The sequence below is a fragment of the Myodes glareolus genome, chromosome 10 (assembly GCF_982192425.1).
Source record: "Myodes glareolus chromosome 10, mMyoGla1.1, whole genome shotgun sequence".
Lineage (NCBI taxonomy): Eukaryota > Metazoa > Chordata > Mammalia > Rodentia > Cricetidae > Myodes > Myodes glareolus.
Genome location: NC_142035.1, coordinates 34,698,306 through 34,715,635, shown reverse-complemented (window position 1 = coordinate 34,715,635; position 17,330 = coordinate 34,698,306). Strand labels below are relative to the sequence as shown.

Genomic DNA, 17,330 nt, shown 5'->3' with positions numbered 1-17,330 from the left:
AGAGGTTAAAGAGGAGTGAGCTGTGTCTAACCTATTTCCTCCTACTGATCCCCACCTCCTAAGAGCAACTGAAGTATGCATAGATGGACAGTACCTTCAGTTTCTCAGTTCTTCAGATTCTATTTGGAAGCATTCACGCCTCAGTTATTTCACTCATATGGTCCACCTGATGACATGGATTCATCTTACATTTAAATCATTTTTTGAGAAATGTCATCTTGTGTTAAAACTTTTATGCATTTGCACCATTTCTTTCAAAATAGTCTGATGTATGAAATTACCAAGTCAAAATCAATTTGAGTGTTCTATACAGCAGAAACAATAGAGTAAATAGATAACTTGAAAACCAAGAGGGATTATTTGCCAACTGTTCACCCAACAAGGGAGTGGTGGCCAGAATATATTAACTCAGGAGCAAAATCCTGAATGATCTGATTACAAGGAGCAAATAAATGGTGTCAGGTATGGTGGCACACATCTATAATTCCCTCATATGGGAGGCTAAGGGGAAGGTTATTGTGAGTTCCAGGAAGGTTTAAAAAAGGTGGTGGTGATAGCAAATATAGTGATTATATATTAGTTATTCCATGTCTTGTTTTTGGGACTAGTGTCATGGTAAACATAGGTGTTTACCAGACATCTCTTTGACAGGCTGATTTGATTCCTTTTGTATATATAACTTGTTGGATAGCTGGATTGTGGGAGTTCTGTTTTTAGCGTTCTGAGGAACCTCCATATTGTTTTCCATAATGCTGCATACATTCATATTCCCACCAATGATATATGTTAGTTCACCCAATTCTGCATCTCTGCCAGCGTGGTTGTGCTTTGCATTTCCCTTCCAACTAATAGTCATTTTTCATATAATTGGTCATTTATCCTTTAAGAATGGTCTATTCAGCTCCCCGCTCCATCAGAGTTGGATCCGCATCTCTTGTTGGATGAACAACTTGCTCATGTTTTTCATTCTCTGCTAGATGTCTCTACTCTATGCGCTTATATCCTTTGTTGTTTAGAAACCAGTTGGTTTGATTAAAATCCCAGTTGCCTGTTTTACTTTTATTGCCTGTGCTCTGGGGAAGCTATCCAAAAGCCATTGTCTGCTCAGTGTCTTGCAGGTCACCCTTGACAGTTTTATGGTTTGGTGTCTCATGTTTAGGTGTTTGATGCACTTTGACTTGGTTTTTATGTGATGAGAGATAGGGGTCTAGTTTATTGTTGTGTGTATGAATTTTCAAATTTCCCAGCATTCTTCATTAAAGACTCTGTCCTTGCTCTAATGTAGGTTTTTGGTGCTTTTTTTCAGTGATTATTAGTTAGCTGTAGATTATGGAATTATTTCTGAGTTCTCTGTTCCGTTGGTCTGCGTGTGTATACTTTTACGATCTCACCATGTTGTTTTGCTTATTTGCTCTTTGTATGCTTTGAGGTATGAGATCGTATGATGTTTCTGATCTTTTTGTTAAACTACTTGGACTACTCAAGTTAATTTTTTTTTTTCCTTTTCCTTTCCTTTCTTGTGTAGCCTAGGCTGGCTTCATACGCAGTGTGTAGCCAAGGCTGGCTTCATACACAGTGTGTAGCCAAGGCTGTATTTGAACTGCTGATCCTCCTGCTTCCAGTTCCCAGGAGCTGGAATAGCAGGCGTGTGACACCATTCCCATCTTTCTTTTTCTGTTTTGTGAAGAAAACCAGTGCTTTGCTGGTAGAGATCGCATTGACTCTAAATTCGCTTTGATAGTATGGACATTTTAACTACGCCTTCAACCCATTAGCCTTTCTGGGATGTCTTCTCCTCTTGGTGTGTAGTCTCCATTGTTCTCTCTTCCTTGTTTTGCAATTAGCATTGCATAATAATCCACTCCCTTGGCTAGATGGAGGCCTAAGGGGTTTTGTTCTGTTCTTGTTTTCTTTGGTGTAGTGCTAGGGATGGGGGATAGCCTTATACCTGTTAGCTAACGGTCTGTCTCTAGGCTGCATCCTCAGTCCCTGGGAAGGGTTTTCTGTTGCTGTTGTTGTTTCTGGCTCTTTGTTTTAGCAGTGGGGATTGCATTTTTTTTTCTTTTTTTCTTTTCTCTGCAAAAATGCTACTGATTGGGTATATGGCTTTTTGTATCTTGCAACTTACAGAGTTCATTTGTCAGACTTTTATATAAAGAGTCACGTTGCCACAATAGAATATGCGCTTCTCCTCTCCTGTCTGGCTCTCTATCCTGTAGCTCTTTCCTTGCTTGCCTTGCTGCTCTGGGTAAGACTTCACATTCTGGGTAGAAATGGTAAAATGGGTGTCCTTGTCTTAGCCCTGATTTTACAGGGAATAGTTTTTGATTTTCCCCTTCAAGATGATGTCAAGATGTTTTTACGTTTTCAAATATCAGCAAATTCATTAAACATTCTCTACTTGGTAAAACTAGTAGATACCTTGTTTTAAGTAATGCCTCTAAATGTTTTCAGCTGCAAAGTAAACGGGCCCACGCCAACAACTTAGATCATATAAACTTTTAAATGTGTTGTTTTGTGGAATATTGATTACCAAGTCATATTCTTGAATATTGATTAGTATATACATTTATATCTCTTACATAGCATTTATCCTGAAATTTATATGAAATATGATGCTTACATATTAGGCAGTTAAAATACATATTTAAAGATTTCAAGACAAAAATACTATTAAAGTTTTATTGGTTGAGTTAAACATGTAGTTGGCAGCATCACGGTTCTAGCTGGTGGATGGTGGGTAAGATGTGAAGGGCAGAGAAGAGTGGTAGATACTAAGAGGGTGGGAATGGAGGTAGATGATAGGACGCGGGCCTAGCTCAAAGGCCTTGGGTTTGACCCTAGCGCTGCATAAACAAGAACAAAGTAACAATTTAAAAACACCCACTAACAGCAGCTCTTGTTCTTTTGTGGGGAAGTCAAAGCAGGAGTCAACTAGCAAATAGTTAGACAATATTGGATAATTCTGCAGTGATAGAAGTAACTATAGTCCTTGTCAGTGAATGGAGGATCATGCAGATTTTGGTTAGAGCTGATGACAAGGGACAAATAAGAGCTGCTTCCCCAGAGGAGGATCTGAGCTGACCCTGAATGAGAGCAACCAGAAGAGAAGAGGAACCGTAGCACCAGAGAGAATGTGAGATGCTCAGGGGCCTTAATAGCGAGCTCCTCCTTAAACAGCTCCTAAGTAGCGAGTAGAACTTCGTTTGCTCTACTGCATTGGCCATCCCAGCAACATTTGCGCTTTGTTTTAAGGTGACTGAGGATGTTTATGGTTGGAATCGGTGGAAATTAGTATTGTTCACTTGGCTTTTTTTTTTTCTGTTGCTGTTTTTTAACTAACTTTAAAAAAAAAAAAAAAAGATGGAATCTCTGTGTAGCCCTGACTGTCCTGGAACTCAGATTGGTCTCAAGCTCAGTGACCCAGCTGTCTCTGCCTTGAATGCTACAATTAAAGGCATGTACCATCATTCTTGGCTTCACTGTGCTTTTTTCAGATGAAGCAGTATTAAAGCAGAGTTAGCTTAAAACATTTTCTGGATAACTGGTATCTGATGCAGTAACTGCAGCTAGAGTGTGGTGTGGTGGCCCTGAGAGGAAGGGAGGGAGGGAGGGAGGGAGGGAGAGAGGGCAGCCAGTGGGACAGCAGGCATACTTGTATGTCGTTAATGGCAGTCCTGCAGGCCTGAAGCTTGACAAATGGAGCAGAAACGTGAGCTTACCTATCTTAGCTCCTTGGCTAGGATCTTTAACCTGTAAAACTGCACTTAATACCTCTGGATAATTTTAGTTTCTCAGGATATTGGAGAATTCCTGTGTTCCTTGACTGACATATACTGAGAAGGGACGTAGGATGAAACTTACTTACTTGCTACTCTGTCACGGCTTTCTTCACTGTGGGTGATAACTTCCTAAAGCAGTGTAATTGAACCTTTTATTTTTGAGATTATAATATAATTACAGCATTTATCCCTTCCCTTTCCTCCTCCTAAGCTGTCCCATATCCCCTTCCCTGCTCTCCTTCAGATTCATGGCCTCTTTTCATTGTCGTTGCCCGTATATACATATATATTCCTAAGTGTAACTTGCACAATCTGTGCGATGTTACTTGTATATGTGTTTTCAGGGCTGTTGGGCACTGAACAACCAGTTGGTGTGCTCTCACCTGAGGAAGGCCATCTTTTTCTTCCCCAGTTTTCCTCAGTTTGCTGTAGTTCTTTGTGTACAGTTGAGTTTTCCCCATCCAGTTTGGCATGTCTGTTGGATGTGGTTTCATTCTTGTTCAGTTCACATTTGGGCAGCTGTGTTGGTGAGACTTTTGAACATTGCTTCTTACGTGACTAGAAGACAAAGATCTCAGCAAATGCCCTGATCCTCTGGCCCTTGCAGTCTTTTCATCCGCTCTTCTGCAAAGTTCCTGGAACCTTAGATGCAAGGGTGTTGTGTAGAAGTGTCCTTCAGGACTGGGCTCCACAGCTCTGCGTTATGATTGGTTGTTGTTTTCTTCACGGTCTCTGTTACAAAGAGAAGTTTCCTTGATGAAGGGTGAGAACTATACTTACCTGTGGGTATAATGACAAATATTTAGAGTGTAGTTAGAGATTGTGTTGTTTTAATAAAAGTGGTGGTTGTAGATTCTCCTAAGATCCGTGACTTCACTAGCACTGAGTAGCTAGCTGGATTTCCAGTACCAGACATGGTTTCCCTCTTGTTGAGTAGGTCAATGTAGTGTGAGGGCCGGCTCGTTGGGGTTTCTGTCCCGCCCACTACCCCACAACCGGCAAGTCCCAAAGAAAATCTCACGGAGTCTACATTAGGTTATAAACTGATTGGCCCATTAGGTCAGGCTACTTATTAGCTCTTATAACTTTTGTTACCCCATTATCCTTATCTATGTTAGCTACATGGCTTGGTACCTTTTTCAGCTGTCAGCTCACATGTTGCTTCTTTGGTGATCTGGGCAGGAATGGTGGAGGGAGCTTCCTCCTCCCTAGCCTTATCCTATTCTCATTGCCCCGCCTCTACTTCCTGTCTGGTTGACCCACCTATACTTCCTGCCTGGCCAATCAGCGTTTTATTAAAATACATGATTGACAGAATACAGACAATTCTCCTGCACCAGGTCAAGTCCAGTTAGAGAACTGCGGGTTACTACCAAGGTGTGTGGGCCACTACTGCACTCTTTGCCCCTTCCTTTGCTGTTTAACCACCTAATATATTGTTTATTTTGGTTAGCATTGCAAAGAATTAGGTTTCATTATGGCAGTTTCAAAGAAATTTTTTCTTTCTCCCTTCCATTGTTTCTCCAGTTTTTGTACTTTCCGCTGCCTGTAGCATCCTTTCTGCTTGCATTGCACATGTGTTCGGATGCCCTGCCCCTTCCTCAGCACTTCCTTTCCCCTTTATCATGCATATACAGATATGTGGACATTACATGCTAAGATTCATACGTGAGCAAGAACTGCAGTGTTGTTTTTTGAGTTCACGTTACCTCAACTGATATGTAGTTTCTAGATTCATCCTTTTTCTTGATACGTAGTTTCTAGATCCATCCTTTTTCTTGCAGTTATTGTAATTTCATTCCTTATGGCAAAATGGAATTCCATTGTATCCATATCACATTTTCAGTGTCTGTTTACCTGTTGATGGCACCACTAAATATTCAAGAGAAAAAAGAGATGGATACTTACCAGATACCACAGTTGTAGTGAACAGGAAGCAGGGAATCTCTGATTGAGGAGATAGTCTGCTCTCGTTACTGCCCTTCCCTCTGCCCCTTGTTACTCAGTAAACCCATCTCTCTTTTTTTTTTTCCAAAAATCAAATAAATTCCTGTTTCAGATGCAAGTCAGATTTTTAAATTTTTATGTTCACTGGTGTTTTGCCTGCATGCTTGTCTGTGTGAGTATGTGAGGGTGTCAGGTACCCTAGAACTGGAGTTACAGACAGGATTGAGCTGCCATGTGGGCACTGGGAATTGAACCCAGGTTCTGTGGAAGAGCAGCCAGTGCTTTTAACTGCTGAGCCATCTCTCCAGCCCCCAAATACAAGTTTTAGCTTGTCCAGTAACCTCAGGCTTACTGGCAACATGACTTATTGAAGAGTTGAAGATGCCCTAACTGGATCTTCTGGTTAATGATAGTAATAATTAGTATGCACTTAATAAATGGCACTGCCAAGCACTACATTCCAGTGCTTGGAGTATGTGGTTCCACCTGTCTTCTTGAGTTAAAGAATAAGCAGCTCTGACCGCCCTGGGGGATGCGAGAGGATGCTGTGGGCTGTTGCTTCTCTGCAGAGAAAAACCTTCTAAAGTGGAGCATTTCCAGCTCTGCTTAGGAGACAAGTGTAACCAGTTTGCTTGTTTGTTTAAGGAATTTTCTCAACTCATTTGAAGACCATAGTCTCAGTTAATTACACATTTGTCAGAATGGTCAGGACCAAAGGTGCTTTTCCTGGTCTGGTCTCCATAAGCTTTTCCAGTTCTTACTTCACGTCTTTCCCAACACTCAGTGCGTCTTCCATAAGGGATAAAGTAAAATATCCTCTTCTAATCCACCTGGAAGAATTAAACCTGTGCCTAATTTGCTTAAGTTAAACTGTTTTGCATGAAACTTTGACTTTTCATTTTTATTGCTTTGAGTCTTTGATAGAAAGATAACATACTTTTCATAAACAATGTCAGGTTTGATGGGGCATACCTGTAATCTAGCACTTACGATGTTGAGGAGAGATAATTATTAATTTGATGCTATCCTGGGCTATATAATAAAACCCTGCCTCACCAGTGTGTGTGGGGTGTATGTGTGTGTGTTAGCAGTTTGCTTCCCTCAAAATTGCTTCATTGCCCTCAGAAAAAGTCAACCATAAATAGATTAAATACTAAATGTGAAATCTTTGCCCTTAGAGGTATTAATCTGTTTTTTGCATAGTGTAATAACTGAAGTTCCAAATGATGTGAGTCATTAACAAAACAGTGTACTGTTTCCTAAGACAGAAAGTTGTGTAATACATTTTATAAATTTGGTTGCCCAAAACATACTATTTTAGTATTACGTCAGTTTTATGTGCTGTTACTTTTTAAATTTCTTAAACTCAAATTAATAATTTACTTTTTTATTGTCTTATATTTCCAGTGTGGTGATGGCTACCACAGTAGAAGGCAGAAAAGAAATGCTAACACAGCTGTTATTGGCCCACATGTTTCCCTAGAAGAACTGAAATAGGGATTTCGTAATTTAGGATCATACCTGAGGGTGACCGGGAGTCTGCCTTCATTTCTTGTGGTCACTTATCTCCTCCTTTCAGTAGGATGGCCGACTGGAAAGATAGCAAGCTCTGTAGAGAATGAACTCTGGAATCCAAAGTCAACGGGTGGAGGGATACATATAGCAGGGTGGGGGCACACTAATTTCACTCGCTCCTCCCATTGTGTTCCTGTCTCTTTTCTGGCCCTGATGGAATTATGGTCTTTTCTAATCACCTTTCTAACTGCAGTGGAGCTGTTGTAGGAGGCAGAGGTAGGGACTCAGCCCCGAGTCAGCTCCGAAGCACTGTCTTGTCTGTCACTGCTGGCAGGCAGTAGCAGTAGCCAGCAGCCCAGCTGTTAGCCCTGTCTCTGCTGGTCCTGTGCAGGCATGGTAGAAACAAAGGGAATCCTGGACCCGATTTGAAACACCCCAGCTCCTTCAAGAAACTGGTCGGGAAGAAGCCGCTGACTGTTTGCTGTCAGTTGTTAACTTACAGTTGTCTCACTTTTCAGACATTGTAGACCCTTACACAAACCAGGTTTTAGAAATTAATAACTTTCTTAGGTAGCTCAGTGACTTTTATTGTTTCCTTTAATTAGGATTAAAGTGTAGTGAGTTTTAATAATGGAACCAAGGTGAGGGAGGTGTCCTGCTTGTGTTTAGCAGTGAGAATGACCTCAGTCTGGTGTTCGGGTTTCGGGTGGCCTGTTGTTAGTGACCATCATGTTTAGGTTTGGACTGATTCACTGGTTAATAAAAATTAAAACCTCAAAACTTGATGTCTTAAGTTTCAAAGATTGTCGCTCACCCTTGTGGTAGACTTGAGACTTGATCTTGCAGCTTATTCTGCCATTTCCAAGGTTATGCCCAGTGTCTGTATTACTCTGTGTTATACAGAGTGTTAGCATAACTCTGTGTTTGACTAGAATTGGCTATTTAAGGAGTGTGTACTTCATGAATCATGAATCTTGATTTAATCTCTCAGTTGTTGAGTTTTTAAAAATGATTTATTTTATGTACATGGGTCCTCTATCTGCATGTGTGACTTTTATATTAGAAGAGGGCATCAGATCCCAATGTAGGTGGTTGTGAGCCACCACGTGCTTGCTGGGAGTAGAACCCAGGACCTCTGGAAGAGCAGCCAAGGGTACTCTGAGCCACTGAGTCATCTCTTGAGTTCCCCAGTTGGTGAATTTTATAAACGCTCCACCTGAAGAGATTCAAGACAAGCATATAACCCACTGTGCTTGAAGCAGCTGTTCTGAAGCAGGGTGGAGCGTGGATTCCTATTCTCCAGTGGTTCCAAGTACGGAACATGGAGACATTTCAGCTGTGACTCCATAGCTTTTTAAGGCAGTCAGAGCGCTTGTGGTAGCAGTCTATTTTTGCTCTCAAATTCCTTCCAACTGCAGCAACTTAGTGTTCCTGGTTCAGAGATTTTCAGTGGTCTGTATTGTTTCAGCTGTATGAACTTTAAATTTAAAATGGAATTTGGTTTAATTTTATTTAAAATAAATTTACAGGCTCTTGACTGCTGAGCAGTTAAGTGTTGCGTACTGAAAAACAACTGGTTAGGAGAGGTCTTTTTCTTCTCTTAGCTTTTCTTAAAGGAACCAGATAGGCCCTGCCAGGCATTACTTCTGATATGAAAGCCTTCAGGCTAGGATGGGTAGGCTGAACAGGCAGCCTTTTTGTTAGGAGAGCAGTGACTCTGCTCCAGTGTGAAGGCTATGACGAGACTCGTCCTGATGTCTCAGGATGACAGCCACTCAGGTGAGTCCTCACAGAGGTCCAGACTGCCAGGAGAGCTCTGTTGTAATGCAGCTGGCTTCTTCTGTGACCCTTTGTAGTTTGACTTAAGAGGCTGTGAAGGGGCCCTTAGGTTGTGCCAGGTGTCTGTGGCACATATCCTTGGAGCCATTGGGATTTGTCAAGGACTCTATTCGCTCATCACAGCTTATAGGGGAAGAGGTAAAGACAGGTAAAGTAAATACAGCAGTGAACTGAAGTAGTAATCATATTCATCAGGTTTTAGGACTAAATGTTAGCAGTAGTCACCTGGATCTTATGAATATAGACTCCTAGGCTCTACTCATCATACTGTGCTACCACACATATTAGGAATAAAAAAGCAGCATACGTGACGTTTCTGATAGAAAAGGCTCCGACTCTGTCCACCACAGCCGCAGAATTGTTTGCTTTGTCTTCAGTTACAGTACACACGCGACTGATTTCTAAAGCAGTTTCAAGTTTTGTTTAAGAGATTTATGTACCTTAGGTATACTCAGATATTGGTTGAATAAACACAAAGTTTTCAGTGTTGCCCTCTAAGAACTGGGCAAGCACTAAATGGACTCAGTAGGTATTAAAAAAGTAGTAATAACTGAGAGCACATGAGGCTGGGAAGGAAAAGCTGTGGGCAGGTAGGGGAGGGGTTAGAGGGGAGGCAATGGCAGATGGATTGATTCAAACACATATGAATGATGAATTTTAAATAAACTATTTTAAAAAGTAAGACATAGTTGTTGGTTAAAAAACTTAAATATCAGCATTATTATGGACTAGAGAGGAATTAGAATCTGTTTCTAGTTCTACCATGACAATATTAATTGAACATTATTTTCCATTTCTTGCAAAGATCAGAAAATACTACTAAAGCAGTGAAAGATTTGAAAGTGATTTTTTAAAAATATAATAAGTATGCATGTGTAATAAGAATGTAATGTGAATATAGTAAGGTTGTAAAGTTTGTTGGTTTTCTATCTACTATTTTCTGACTGCCATTGTATTAAAGTGTGTTGTTCATTTACAGTAATTGCATTTATAAGAAAAATGTGTGGATTGGTTAGCTGGATTGGAGGAGTTTGTGAGTGGATGTGGATTAGATAGCACTACAGTGTATGCAGAACTTAACAGTTGGGGTGATGAAATGTTGATAAACGCCAGTTTCCCAATATCCCACTCCCCCACATTCTTGCAGGCATCTTTTTCTCTTACATTTTTGCAACTGGGTTTCACCAGTGTAGCCCAGGCTTGCTTTGAACTGTTGATCTTCTTGCCATAGCTGTCAAACTGCTTGCTTGGATATAGGCATGCATCATGACAGCCAACTTCTTGCACGTGTGTTTAAGTAGTAGCGTTTTTGCAGAGCATTTCCATCACCCCCGAAAGAAAATTGCCAGTTAACAATCTCTTTTCTCTTCCCTTGACCCTGGAAACCACTAGTCTACTTATAGATCCACCTTTGGGAGCATTTTATATAAATAGAATCATGCTGCATACAGCCCTTTCTCTTTGGCTTCTTTTTTGAGTGTGATGTTTTCTGGGGCTCATTTATGTTGCAGTGAGTCAGATCCTTGTTTTTGCTTTGTGTGGATGTACTACTTAAAAATCCCTTCACTTAATGAACTTTGGAGTAGCTTCCATTTTTGTCTATGTGAGTAACAGTTCTGTGTACATTTGCATATAGTTGTTTATGTGGGCATATTTTTATTTCTTTCCTAAGTTTACCCAAGAACTGGAGTTCTTAGATGTTCTATTAACTCCATGTTTAGTCTGTACAGTTACCCAACTGTACAGGTGGGTAACCTGTGTGTCGTTTTGCTGCTGCAATATGAGATTACAACTTGTCCAAACACACTAACATTTGTTAGCGGATTGTGTGTGTGTGTCAGGGGGGAGACCAGAGGTCAATCTCAGGTATTGTTTCTCAAAACTGCCCATCTTGTTTTTGAAGCAAGGTCTCTCATTTAGTGTTTATGGATTAGCCTTGACTGGTAGGCCACTAAGCCCAAGATGTTCCCAGTTGCTGCCTTCCCAGTATTGAGATTACAAGTGTATTACCATGCCCAGTTTGCTGTGGGTATTAGGTATCGAACCCAGGTCCTTTTTGACTTACATAGAAAGCACTTCACTAAGCTTTTCCTCTACATGGTAAACTGAAATTAAAAGCAAGCAATTAATGTTACTGAATATTGATTAGAACTTTGAAATCTTTACATAGTGCTTTTTTTATTGTGAGAGAAAGAGATGTTATAGGATGAATTTTTCCAGCCATGAAGCTGAATTTATCTGTTTTGCTTCATGTAAAGGATTTTATTAATATATAATAATGTATTATTAATATACAGACTTGGAAAATGATCTCAGTTAAGGCTCTAAGAAACCTGTAAGAAAAAAACAGTTCAGCCAGACTATGGTGGCACATGCCCTTAGTCCCAGCACTCAGGAGGCAGAAGCAGGTGAATCTCTGAGTTCAAGGCTAGCCTGGTCTGCAGAGCTAGTTCCGGGGCAGCCAGGATTATTCTATAGAGAAATCTTGTCTGAAAAAAACAAAAAAAGAAAGAGAAAAAACAGTTGAGAATTGGCGTGTGACTCAGTCAGTAGAGTACTTGCCCAGCATGCAAGAAGCCTTGTATTCAGTCCCCAGCACAGCGTTAACCAGACAGTGTCAGACATAATCACAGAACATGAAAGGTGAGAAGTTTATAGTCATCCTTGGCTACACGGAGACCTTGATGCAGCCTGGGATCCATGAGACCCTGTCTCCAAGAGGCAGACTTGGGGTTGGCAGTGATGACACCATTCATCTGTCTGAGATCCTGGGACAGGAGAGGCTGCTACAGTCAGATTCCCCTCCCATGTAGTGTGAAAATGACTTCCACGGTGTGTGTAAGTCTGAAGTCAGTGATGGTCGTGTGAGCGAATGCCAATCTAGAGCCAAAATGTCTTGTTCTATATTTGAAATTATAATTGTTGTCAGCCTTTTGCATATTCTGTTCTCATCATAGGCCTCAGGAGTTCAGGTTGCGGATGAAGTATGTCGCATTTTCTATGACATGAAAGTTCGGAAATGCTCCACACCAGAAGAAATCAAGAAAAGAAAGAAGGCTGTCATTTTTTGTCTCAGTGCAGACAAAAAGTGCATAGTTGTTGAAGAAGGCAAAGAGATCTTGGTTGGAGATGTTGGTGACACCATAACCGATCCTTTCAAGCATTTTGTGGGAATGCTTCCTGAGAAAGATTGTCGCTACGCTTTGTATGATGCAAGCTTTGAAACCAAGGAGTCCAGAAAAGAAGAGCTGATGTTCTTCTTGTGGTGAGCATTAGCATCCCGAGCTTCTGTATACCTGAGCTCTTAGAGATGTTGGGGTTTGAGCCAGGACCGTGCATGTGCTAGGCATTCCCAGACCCTCAGGACAGCTCGTGTTGAAGCCACTTGTGTTCTTGGTCAGAGTGTTTCCCAGCTTCTACCAAATGTTCCTACTGGTAAACCAAAGCCCCATTTTGCTCTACTGGACACATACTCTTCATGTAGGTATTTGGAGTGTGTATTTTTTTGAGGCCGCTGATCCTGTTCCTTCTTTATTGTAGTTTGCTATATGCTCTAGTTAGGTTACCACTACGTACAAGGGGATATTTAACTTTTAATTTAAATTTTAATTGGTTAAAAATGATACCGCTATATTTTGAGACCGGGTCTCACTGTATAGCCAGCCCAAACTGGCTACTTAGCAACAGCCCTTCCTAGTGTTGGAAATACTGGCATAGTCTGCCATGCCCGCTAAACTTCATTGTTTAGCTGAATGGATATCTATTTCCAATTTGTAGCCACATATTACTGACAGATGTAGAGCATTTCCATTGTTGCAAAAGATTCAGCTGAGCAGTGTTCTCTATTTAGCATTTTAAACTGATTTATTGGCCTTTTCTAGTTACTCTAGTCTTTTCAAGTATTTGACATTAAGCCTTAGACAAAAGTCTTACGGCCAGGCATGGTGACACATACCTTTAATCCCAGCACTTTGGAGGAAGATGCAAGAGGATCTCTTGAGTTCCGGGCCAGCCAGGGTAAAAGAGGTCCAGAACTGCAGGTCAAAAGCATTGAGATTTGGAGGAAAGTAATGGTGGATTCCATCACTTCTCTTCCACTAAGATTCCACTGTTAAACCAGGATGTGTGACTGTAAGCGTGAGGTCAAGGTCCGTGTGTGGGAACAGACAGCCACCATCTCTGGAGAATAGTGTATGAAGATAATTACTGAGGGGCTGGAGAGAAGCACTGTGTTCTGCAAAGGACCATGGTTTGTTTCTCCAATTCCTGCGTCAGGTAGCTCACAAGAGCCCGAAGCAGTTGCAGGGAGTTTATGCCCTCTTCTGGCCTTTGTGGACACCTGCATCCAGACAAGTAACCACACTCATGGACATGAATGAAAACTTAAAAGGTCATTATTGATAAGCCTTGAAGTTAGTAGATTTTGGATTTGAATGAGGTGCATTAATTAAACTATTTCTCCTATACATCACTCATAGTGTTAGGGGCTGGGGAAACAGCCCTATGAATAAAATCAGTGAAGTCCCTGACTTTGGGGAAGTTATAGCTGTGTGGCAGGTATGCTGGCTAAATAGGCTTTTAAGTTGGACAATAGTCTTTTTTTTTTTTGTCATACCTTTTTTTCTTCACTTTGGTTATTGTACATGTGACCATCTGTAACTTTTACCTTCAGAGGTGGGAAATAGAAATCTAGATTCTGTCTCATTTCTGCTGGAGATTGTGTAACATGGTAGAGGCTGTACTTTCTCTAAAGCCATCTTTTCATTCTAGCATCTTTCTGTCTAGGGCACCAGAACATGCGCCTCTGAAAAGCAAAATGATCTATGCGAGCTCAAAGGACGCCATCAAGAAGAAATTTCAAGGTATGGGCTAGACTTTCCTGTGAAGTTTTATGGGTATAGTGAATCCCTGAATCAGGATAAGACTGTCTCTAAAATCCCTTATTTTCTTTGGTGAGCTTTGGCGACAGAAAAGGGAGAAATGCCCTCTGAGCCTCTGTCTTGGACTGGTCCCATTACATCTGCAGGCCTGTGGTCATGACCTTTCCCATTGGCTGTACATCACTCTATAGCTGGTTTAAGCCAGGTTCTCATAGAGCAGGTGGTTTATGTTATTTGTATTTAACACTCTGCTGCTGTTTTTTAATGTAGCCCGTTCATAAGTGGGGAAGGAGTCTCTTATCTCTCACTTTACTGTTCAATGGTATAATTTTAGGTAATTGATTCATCTGGGTCCAAAGGAAAATACACCTTGAGCTGGCCAGTTGTATTTGACTTGCCTCTGGGTGGCTGGGGTCCGGATGAAGTGGCCTTGGCCAGACTCCAGCCAGAAGACATTGGTATGGTAGAAGAGCATGAGACACAAGCCCCAGAGGCTTGCACAGGGCTGAGCTTGCTGTCTAACTGCTGTGTGACCTTGGCTCGAATCAATAACCTCATGGGCCTCAATTCTGTCTGCTCTGGGGCAGGAGGCTTGATCTGAGTGTTCTTCTGCCCCCTCCCTTCCGCTGTGATGTCCAAGCAGCGGAGGGAGCCCAGGTTACAAGGGTTTACCCAGTGCTGGTATCATTTGTTTTCTGTGACTGGCATTTTTATTCTTGGAGTAGAACTGGTTCGCCCTAACTTGTTTTAATGAGTTAAAGAATTGCTGTTTCCTTTTCCAAGTCTCGCTGCTGCTCAAGTAAGTGAGTTCTTCATGCATTCAGGTTGATGTTGGGGCTCCCTGACCTGTCAACTGATGCTTCAAATGACTTCTCAGCTTCAATACTGTGATGAAATCCAATAGTTAAGGGGGATTGCTACATTAGACTTGATTTAGGGATATTAAATGATAGACACCTTGAAACTTTTTTTATTGGAATCATCAATGGCTTTCTCAAATTAGTCCTAAGTTGGCTAAAAACTGACCTGTTTGAGTAGCGTTTGAGAAACGATCTTCAAATGGTAGACACTCACTGTGCAGCTGCTTTAAAACATGCAGCTCTGTGCAGAGAAACTGCTGTGTGCAAGCCCACGGGTGAGCTAGTTCTACAGTGTGCTGATGGAATTGTCCTAAGGCCCCCTCAGTGCCACATCTTAAGTGTTCACTGCCTTAAGTGTGGTAATGTGATGTGTAATGCCACCACAGAGCTGTTTTCTGTAGCAGTGTTTTAGTTCATGCTTGCTTGCTTTTTTTTAACATTTATTTATTTGTTTATTTAGATTCTATCCATCCATCCACCCATCCATTCATTCATTTATTTTGTTTTTTTGGGACCTGGTTTCTCTGTGTATCCCTGACTGTCCTGGAAATCAATCTGTAGACCAGACTGGCTTCAAGCTCAGAAATTCACCTGCCTCTGCCTCCAAAATGCTGGGATTAAAAGCGTGTGCCTGGCTTCTGCTTTGTTTTTAATTATGTGCATATGTGAGCATCATTGTGTGAGTTTGTGCACATGTGAGCGCAGATGCTCTCAGAGTCCAGAAGAGGGCACGAGATCCCATGGATCTGGAGTCACAGACCATTGATTCCAAGTCACTCTAGTGCTGTAGACTGATCCCTGGTTCTCTACAAGAGCAAGAAGCACAAGTGCTCTTATCTTAACCATTGAACCATGTCTCCAGCCCCCATATTTCTATTTGTTTTAAATGAAAAGTTACTAGGCCTGCCTTTTTATTGAAGTACAACATCTTTAATAAAGTATATATTCTAAATTATTATAGAACCCCACAAAATCTTTCTTGATGCTCACTTTCATTTGTACCTTTCTACCTTTCCCTGAACCCTAGCGTTAACTGGTACCCTAGCATCTAATGGCATACATTAGCTGGGGCTGATTTAGAGTTGAATAAATGGAATCATAACAGGATGTGCACTTGTTTTTCTGATTGTTTTCAGTTGGCATTATGTTTGTGACAAGTCATCATTTTGATTCATGTACATATACATTATTTTTTCCTACAATTGGATAGCATTCTTTGGTCTGTAATACACAAGAGTCTTTAGTTTGTTACCTTAGAGAAATAGTAAGCTACTGCATAATTCTAAATAGAATTTGTTTTTCTCTCTAGGCATAAAGCATGAGTATCAAGCAAATGGACCAGAAGACCTCAATCGGAATAGTATTGCAGAAAAGCTTGGTGGCTCCTTAATTGTAGCTTTTGAAGGATCCCCTATTTAGATCATCAGCCAGTGCCACAAATTGAAAGCTTCCATGTTTAACACTATCCTTTCACTATAGAAGTAAGCAAATATATTAGGCCAGGATCTCACTGAGGGGAATTGTCTTGTCATCTTTATAGTAAACTAAAAATTCTATAGATGTGTACAAACACCAACACCTACATAAATCTAGCCTCTAAAGTTTCATTGGTGTGGAATTAAATTCTTATTGGCCAAATGCCTATTTTCATGAAGTGACTTACAAAGATTTTGTTGAGCTCAGGATTTTAAAAACACAGTTCACAAAACAGTACAAGGCAATGTGAAGCGAACTCTAAATCTTCACTAACCTCAGCAGTTACTTTTGTTTCCTTTGCTTAGAAAACTGATTGTAATCTATGTATAATTTTCATCCAAATTCTCTATTTTTCCTTGACTTAAACAAAATAATGAGGTATAATTTTCTTTATAGTGTGTACAACACTGATATGCACTAACAGCAGTAACTAAGCCAGGCGGTCCTCATTCATCAGATAGATCATGAGACTGCTTCAGAATTGTGTCTGCTTAGAATTCACGCTGATCTTGCAGCACACCATCCAGAGCACGGTGCTGGAATGCAGGAAGCAGCCCTGTACCTGCAACGAGAGGCTCCCTGGGCTGGGAAACTGCTTACAGTGACTTTGTTAAATCATGGTATATCCTCAGGAGAATGTTCAGTGTCTTGTAACAATTATATTGCAAATTAGGGCTTCATTGTAATCTACTTCTTTAATGAAAAATGATAAAGCAGTGTATTTTAAAAAGTCAGGGTGCTGTCAATCTTTAATTTCTCCTTCAGAACCCTGCAGCGTCTGGTACAGTAGGATGTGGAAGAGTGTTGAGTGTGTTTCCTCTGGGACCTGGGTGGACGCAGATCCCTAGAGCAGTTTACGAGCTGTGTGGGAAACGGGAAGGTACCACGGATGGCACTCACGGGACTGCCTAACAACATTTGGAAGGGATAACATCACAGGCATGACACCACACAGTGTAGAGATGCACAAGCAGCTGAACTTAGAAGTAGCAATGCTGGCTTTATGTAATAAAGGAAGCATTTGTAACTTA

At 41.0% G+C, this 17,330-nt stretch overlaps 1 protein-coding gene across 1 annotated transcript in view; it reads left to right on the top strand.

Annotated features, from left to right (window-relative positions):
* Dstn (destrin, actin depolymerizing factor) overlaps positions 1-17,330 on the top strand; it is a 25,553-nt gene extending 8,223 nt beyond the window's left edge. Inside the window, exons 2-4 of the mRNA XM_085696812.2 lie at positions 12,041-12,348; positions 13,869-13,945; positions 16,133-17,330. Coding sequence (XP_085552938.1) covers positions 12,041-12,348; positions 13,869-13,945; positions 16,133-16,242 — 495 coding nt within the window. The 3' untranslated portion in view covers positions 16,243-17,330. The remainder of the gene's footprint in view (positions 1-12,040; positions 12,349-13,868; positions 13,946-16,132) is intronic.